This window comes from Teleopsis dalmanni, chromosome 2 (assembly GCF_002237135.1).
Source record: "Teleopsis dalmanni isolate 2A chromosome 2, ASM223713v2, whole genome shotgun sequence".
Taxonomy (NCBI): Eukaryota; Metazoa; Arthropoda; class Insecta; order Diptera; family Diopsidae; genus Teleopsis; species Teleopsis dalmanni.
The window spans coordinates 123955929-123964569 of record NC_051847.1 but is presented as its reverse complement, the minus strand read 5'-3'; the positions used below and the strand labels follow the sequence as shown (position 1 = coordinate 123964569).

At 30.1% G+C, this 8641-nt stretch overlaps 1 protein-coding gene across 1 annotated transcript; it reads left to right on the top strand.

Annotated features, from left to right (window-relative positions):
- The first annotated feature begins 6800 nt into the window (after positions 1-6800).
- LOC119683990 (pro-resilin) lies at positions 6801-8333 on the top strand. The gene is made up of 2 exons (XM_038097899.1): positions 6801-6884; positions 6985-8333. The coding sequence occupies exons 1-2, from the start codon at positions 6867-6869 to the stop codon at positions 7498-7500; spliced, it is 534 nt and encodes a 177-aa protein (XP_037953827.1). The 5' UTR covers positions 6801-6866; the 3' UTR covers positions 7501-8333.
- Positions 8334-8641: the final 308 nt, after the last annotated feature.

Sequence of the window (8641 nt, the reverse complement as noted above, 5' to 3'; positions counted from 1 at the left end):
CAAAAAGTTCATAAAAAAATTTTAATCCATGCGAATAAAAGCCACTCGTCATTAAATAAAAAATCCACATAATAAATAAATAAAATAATGTTAATCACTACAAAAAGTCCAAATAAATAAGGCGAATACTACCAAAAACAAAACAAAAAATAATACAAACATAAAGGGTGTTTCAAGGCATAAACTTAATTAAATTTTGCATTAATATTGGAATAGTTTATCGAGAAAAATTATAGAGCCATTTTTTATTTTTTTCTTATAGTGCTGTTAGCTGGCAGCACTGGGATTGTTTTGAATTTTTTATCGTTTTTAGTGCAGTTAATTTGCACTAATTTCAGTCCATATGGTTGTTTATTTCGATGTACTTTATATATTAAATCTATATATATTGTATTTTAAATGAAGTTAAAAGGTTTATTTGGTAGTTGATATTAAAAAAAATTAATGTCATCTTAAAGTTAATAGCGTATTATTTAATTTGTATTACATAATAACATAAAAAATATTCACGGCAGACCCATTTTGTAACAAATACATTTTTAGTATCTTTATTAATCACATTAGTAAATAATTTTGAGGATTTTACTATATAAATTGATAAAAGTAGTGTTTGCATTAAATTAAGCTGATCGATAGGTTATTTAGTTTTTTACAAGGTGTTATGCTACTGTTACATAGATGGTTAACTATTTTACAAGAAGGTGCACTAATAGTATCTTGTAGAATTGTAAGTGTATTTATATATTCTTCTTATTTTATAGCTTTAAAAAAGCTTTGTTATAATTTAATTCTTAAGTATATGTGAAAGTATACATAAGTATAATAGCTTAAATACATTTGCAGCAATATATTTTCGAATATTTCCAAAGAAACTATGGATGCTGCAATTGAAAAAATTTTTTTGTGGTTTATATAAAAACAAACTCTGCACATTACCATTAGGAGGGGATGTGGCACTGCGATCATCGGATCTATTGTGTCCCTAGAGACTTACTCTAAGCCCTGTCGCGTCAATAAAAAGTAGTATATAACCTACTTTACAGAGTTTTAGGAGTCTATTCCGTGTCTACATTAGCGCAGGGCATTCTAACTGTACATGTGTAGCTAATTCTCTTCGTGGAATCTACAGTTTGCATCCGTATATATGCCCAGTCTCGTAAGGTAATGTTTTAGTTTAAAGTGTCTTGTTAAGATTCCTGTGAATTTCATATTTTCTTTTGATATATCAACCCTAATATCTCCTATTGCCATAGGTACCAATAAATGATTTGGATTGTGCTAATCCTGGTAGATTTTCCAAGTATTCCTTTTTGTTCTGGTTCTCCTTCATTTTTATGAAAAAGGGAGGGTAGTGTGTCCTAATCCACATAAAGATTTTAGCTAAATCAGCAGTATGGCTGCTCCTTTCCTGGCTAGGTTGCTTGTATATATATTTCCGTGTACGCCAGTATGTCCTGAAACTCGGAGTAACGACACCTAATTTAATTCACCGAGCCGGTTTAGCTTTTCAAAGCATTCTTGCACCAGTCTTGAAGTCACCTGATGCGTTGATGTTTAAGGCCTTGATAGCTGCTTAGCTGTCTGTTAGTATTGCAAATTTTTGGCCTGAAACTTCCGTTCTATATTGAAGAGAACGCACTTAAATATCGCTTAAATTTCCACTTCAAAGATGCTTATATTTTTTGCCAATGGTTTTTGCTCGGTCCGACATCTTCTCCCGTAAGGAACTGTTAGTGAACCATGTAATTATGTTAATACTCGGTTAGCTCCTTTTGTTGCTTAGTTGAGTTTTAATGAGTTTTGTAAAGCACTTTGGATTCAGTGTTTCCAATAGCATTAAAAACTCAGGACATTGTTTAGCAAGATATTCGAACCTCTTATGAGGTTGAGTTTTTGGTCAAAGTGTATGACCAAGAACTTAAACGTTTTCTTTATTTCTACAATTCATTCGAGCCTGATTGGGTTCAGATGTTTGAGTTTGTATTTCTTTGTAAGAGAAACAACTGTTGTTTTAGCTGGGTTTATACTCAGTCCTACCTAATTGCACAAGTTTTTGTTAATTCAAGTCTGAATTGGATTCTGTCACACAGAGTATGTTTAAATTTTCCTCTACTTATTATAACTATGGCATCTGCATAGCCTTATTGTTTCCGCTGTTTCCTAACTCGAAAAACAGTTCGTCCACTTCTATGCTCTAAATGAATGGTGAGAATGCTCCACCCTTTGGACAACCCTGTATAGTCTTCATTCCTATTAGGCTCTGCACTTACTGCAGTTTTTAATTGGAACTAATGCATAAAACACAGCTATATAAATTAACATACTCATTTATTGTAAATTATTATTTTGTAGAAAAAATTTCTGTATTTTCACACTGTGCATTTTGCAAGAATAGTTTAAACTACTCTCATCATTACTCCATTTTCCATTTGAAATAGTGTTCTTATCATACGACAATAATAATTTTTAATTGAATATAAATCAGTAGTAACCAAGTCACTATATAGTATATTATAACATTTTAAAAGAAAGTAAAATTATATACAATTTTTTTAATAAAGAGGTTTTCGAACAGAAGTGAAACAACAACAAAAATTTATTTTTTAAATTATTTTAATTAATTGAATTTTTGGCTGACCATACAGCTGTTTCGAGTATTGCCAAATACCCTTCATCAGTGGTCTTGGAAATAATTCTTGTATTTAATTATTCGTAAATAATTATTTTTGAGACTGCAAGTACCAGGAATCGAACTCGGGTCCTGCCAAATGTGAAGCTCAGAATCAGCGCACCTTAACCAACTGATCCAAAGCCGTACTTGACTTTTTTGTTCGCATATTTTTGCTGGAGTTTTTGTTATTAACAATTTTACTTGCTGTATTTATATATTAGAACGAAATCATAAACCAGCTGTAGAATAATTGAATTAATTAATTAATTCTATTTTTTATTTTTAATTGTTAAATTTCAAAACTATTCTATTCGTAGAGGCATTATTTGTTGCATGATTTGTTCTTTCTTATGTATAGAACCTAATCTAGGAACGTAATGCTGAGAAATCTAGGAACGTAAAATTTTTTTTTAATTATTCGATCATTAAAATCATTTCTGTGGATTGTTATAATTCTTAATTCAAATTTGAGTAAAAATAATAAATAAATGTTTAAAATTCTAACGCAGCTGATATAAAAAATAAACACGACAAAATACGTAGGTATAGGTATATTGTGAATACTGAGTATCCGAGTTGTGGCACCTAGTATTTGCTAAACAATAAAAATATGTACTGCAAAAGAGAGCCCACTAGCAGCTATTAAAGAAAATTAAAGTTACAAATAATACGTTTGAATAAATACAATATACAATATATGTACTTGTATGTATTTTTGTCAATATGTACAACTTCTGAAATATAGTTTGCTTATTTAACCTGTTTGCTTGATTCTGTGTTTTTTCTCATCAGGATACTTTGAAGATGCAGCATCTGTTTTGATTGTTGTATCTTCAGTTTTTGTATCTGCAACTGCAATTTAAACACCAAAATTGGTATATTGGCATATTGGCATATGTGAATCTGTGAGCAGCTTTCATGCATTTAAAGATGTAAAGATAAAAAATAAAAGAGAAGCTAAAAAACTTGGTTCGGTGTTGATTGCCGTTAAGTTACATTTTTTTTGTAGCCAACAACTTTTATATGAGACTTTTGGTGCTAATGCAGCCGTGCATGTAACGATGAAAAAGACGCATCAACTTAATTTGCAATCTGTTGATATTCTTTTTCCACTTCAAGTTACAGGTGCAGAAGACTTTTACAATATCTTTTCATCGTCAGTTTTCCGTAATCATTATCTTATGTAACAGTAATTAATGGAGTTTACCCAATTTGATTTTAATGTGCTGCTACATTATTAAGATATATCTTTGCGCTGCTATTACACATTACATGTAGTTAATTGATTAATATGTTAACACGGCCCATATTGTGTTTAGTATATTAACAGTTTACTGAGAACATCTCTCAGCTTAGTTGATTATCTTTCGTAACGTTTTATGAGCTGCTAATTTGGTAACGGCTTATCGTACCATCAGTAGCACTTAATTCCATTTCAAATTAATAAAATTAGTTTATTGAAATGAAAATGTTTTGGAATTTTCAAATATGGTAAATACAGCCATCATCTGTGACTACTTATTACTGCTAAGTGGCTGCCAAATTACTAACCAAAGAACCAACAAAATGGAAGGCAAAATATTTATTGCATATTACATTACTTTTTTATATAATTCATAATTCATCTATAAATTGTTGTTTAAATCATAATAAACTTTATAATAACAGCACAATGTAAATAGACGAAGTCTAAGCTAAATAATGTTTTCAATCTAAAATTTTAACAAAATATCTTTTATATCAACGTTGTTGCTTTAAAAACTGCAAATATTCCAGCGCTAGTGCCATAGAATCTGCTAAGCAGATTTGGGCATCCTTTTTATATTAAAAAAAAAAGTTACTTCTCAAATGTCTATAATGTGCATAATTATTATTTTCAATTGATCGAATAATGGGCGATTAAATTTAAATAATATTTATCAAAGAGTTCAAGTTTTGTAATGCATACACCTATCCTTAGCAATAGACCTAAACGTTACTTTTGTTGTAGCCATTTTGGCAAATTTAATGTGTGATTAAAGCTTTATTTCTGAGGTAGATCCAACAAAAAATTTTTTTAAATTTTTTAAAGTGTTTTTTTACCTGATCTTAGTACAATTTGAACTTAGATCGTAGTTCCATTACCCATGCACCATGTTCTCTATACAGTCAGACATTAAATTTACTTAGAACTCAAGGCGAATTTATGTCTGTACATTGGTTAATATGCTTAGAGACAAGCAATTTACATTGCTGTTCCAGAATGTAATAGAACTAGAACTGTATTTTATGCGCTATATTAAATATAGTAAAATAAAATAAAAATAAAATTATAAGCTAAAACAAAAAATAATATTAAATAAAAATTAATTTAAAAAAAAAATGCAAACAATTCTATTCAAAAATCAATAAATAGATTTTTAACACTGCGTCAAAACAATAGTTTCTGAAATAGTTTGAGAAAGGTCCTTATATCTTTCATTTATATTGGTGAACTAAACTCTAAACTAAACTAAACTCAGATAAAATTTGAACATTTTCTTTAAATTTTACAACCAAAAGCATCGAAATATATAGACATGTATTTTGGCTCTGTTAAAAACGATATATTCTGAAAAGGTTCCAGCAATGAAGAAGACATATGAAGAATCGTACTTATTATTTTATGTAGGATGACTAATATATAGTTAGTGGTCCAGTAGTGAATACAATATATTTTGCTGGGGAGAAACCATATAGAAATGCAGAAATATATAGAAATATATTTACACAATTTCTAGTGCCTAAATACAGAGGTCGTTTAAGACAAAGTATAGGTTTTTAACACTTGGTGGACGGACAAACAGTAACAGAACTTTTTTACCTTTCTATGTTACTGATTAGAACATTTTAATGTAGTAGATTTTAAGAATTTTCGTTTTTATTATTGGGGCCTTAGCTTGTTCTAAGTTAGATTAAGCAATTTCGACTCAACATTTTTTGAACGACAATATGCTATCGCTGAATATCTGAAACACTAAATAAGTAGAGTTCTTTAATGTTGTATAAAGCTTAAGAATAAGTGATTTAAGTCTGTCTTGGGCATTTATAATAAAAAGAATAAGAGAAAAAACGTAAGGAAATAAATTGCAAAATATAAATAATAAATTTTAAATTAATATTAAAAAATATATGATTAATAAATGAAGCATAAAAATTGTAATATTTAATAATAAAAGATAATATTTAAATAAGTATATTAAATGATTACATGATAAAATATCACTGTATATATGAGTATGAATTGAAAAGTTTTTTCATTTTAAATAAATAAATTATAATTGCAATACAAAAAAGTGAAGATTTCTTTAAAAGCTATAAATTATTTCAATATATATTTTATAATAAATTATATTAAAATGTTTCCTTATATATACATATATATTAAATATAAATACGTAAGTATTACTTACATTTAGACTTACATTTACGTACTATAAAATGATTTTACTTAGTAAAAAATATATAAATTTAATTTTTATATTAACAGTGCTAAAATATTGTTAAATATTTTAAAAACTTAAAGTAGCTTGTTTATCATTGAATCAAGTTAAAAAATTGTTAAATTCGCTTCCTCCTTGTAAAGTTTGTGTAACCAATAAAAAACCAAAATATTCCCTTAAAACTTTGGCAACATCTTTTTTGTTTAAAAGCTGTGAGAAATAATTGCAATAATAAAAAAAATATAAAAATTTATGTATATATGTAAGCCACACAGTACACAGTGTACAGTACAAACAAATGAACTCTACCCAACAAACAATTTAATAATGACAGCAATCATTATTAACACTAATAACCCAATAATGAGCAACAACTGAAAAAGGTACCAAAAAGTTTTGCAACGTTTGTGTGTATGTGTGCATTTCTGCAAGCTCATGATAGCATTGTTCATGATGATGCTATTCATTATGACATTAAAGAAGTTGTTTACGTTCAGTGGTAATATACCCGCACACACACACACACACACAGAAACAACAGAAACGTTGTTGGCAATGACGAAGGCAAAGTTGTTGGCTGAATCGTCTCACAAACGAAGCCGTTACATGCGGCTTCACTATAAAATAGCTTTGCTTGCCTTTTCAAATGCATTCAGTCGTTTGTTCCCTATACGAAAGCAACTAAATTTTATATTTTAAGTTTTACTTCTTTCCCCCACACAAAACTCACAACTATGAACTCCTTCTCTGTGGTAAGTATTTTGGCAGTGCTGCGACTAGGACTAGGATTAAGCAATTGGATAAAATCGTGTCGGTGACTAATCAAGAATTTTTCTGCTTGCGTATTTACAGTGCTTGGTGTTTGCATTGGCAGCTCTGGCTGCTGCAGAGCCTCCATCTGGTTACAATTACCAACGTAATGGTGGTGGTGGCGGTGGCGGTTTCATTGGCGGTGGTGGTTTTGGTGGCAGCTCTTTCGGTGGTGGCGGCGGTTATCAAGCCGTTAGCGGTGGCTTCCAAACATCCGAAGGCCAAAATGTTGATCCACAATTATTGGAACAAGTACGTCAAATTCTTTTGAATGAAGAAAGCAAATCTGGCGGCGGTGGTGGTGGTGGTTTTGGTGGTTCATACTCTGCACCATCATCTCAATATGGACCACCATCAACACAATACGGTGCACCAAATGTTGGTGGTGGCCGTGTTGTTGGTATTGATCTTGAAGGTGTACGTCAAGCCATTCAAGTTGCGCAATTCGCACAGCAAAGTACGCAAGCTGGCGGTGGATTCGGTGGTTATCCCAGCGCGCCTTCCGGCTCATACGGTGCACCGTCAAGACCTAGCAGCAGCTATGGCGCACCTTTCTAAGCTGTTTGAAACAATTAGAATTAAAAACATTTTTTAGACAAAATATTTAACAAAAATTAACAAGAAATTGTTATTAAATTTGTGCTGCCAAAAAAATGTAAGTCGACATCAAACTAAAAATCATAAATCGCGCGCCAACTCCAATTGCCTTTATGAATGGATAATAATGTTAAGTAATACCAACAACAACAACTACAACAGCAACAACAAACGTAACATCAACATCAACATCAGACAACAACAAATACAAAACATCATAAAAATGCATATACTTAATGCACATGAAGAGTGTTCTTAAAGTTAATGAGTTTGAAATAGTTTTGTGACATTTTCACTCAATTTATAAGCGCTATAAAACTCATAGTGAGCACAATTCGCCGCTCAATTGAAAATTCGTGCTTAAAATGTTGTTGATAGTGAAATGTTTGCAAATAATTATGTTATTTTAATTTGATTTTATTTTCATTTTTCAATTTCACATTTTCAACCATTACGTATCCATTCTATATTTCATTTAAGTTCGTCGATCAATTGAGTTGTGCTCAGAACCGCTTATTTTCTTCATTTATTTGAGCACAATCTTATTTGACTGACATTGACCTACCTCCCTACCATTTTCCGTTTATTCACAAACACACAAACATTCTCACTCATGCACTCTCACTCACACTTCATGAGAATGTTTATTGTAAATAGTTTGTTCTTTATTTTTAAAATAACGACATAACGCATCGTTTTAGTTATTAAGTGTTTTTATTATTATTGTATATGAAACAAACAAAGAAACAACAAAAAAAATTATGAAAAAACAATAAAAAAATAGAAAATTTTGTCACCGTTAAGTTTTGCATTTTTAACTTAATTTCAGAAACTGTAATCAGACTGATCAAGTGTTCTAAAAGAGGACATAATTCATAAATTCAGATATCCAAAAACAAAAAAAAATTAATTGAGTTAATTGAGTTATGTAAAAATTATGGCTCTGCTTTAAAAAAAGCCTTCATCTTGGATTTCTGGAAAAGTGATACTCTTTTTTGGACACTCTTTTTTGAACACTCCTTTTTGGACACTCCTTTTTGGACACTCCTTTTTGGACACTGCTTTTTGGACACACCATTAGCAAAAAATTCAAAGTCTCTAT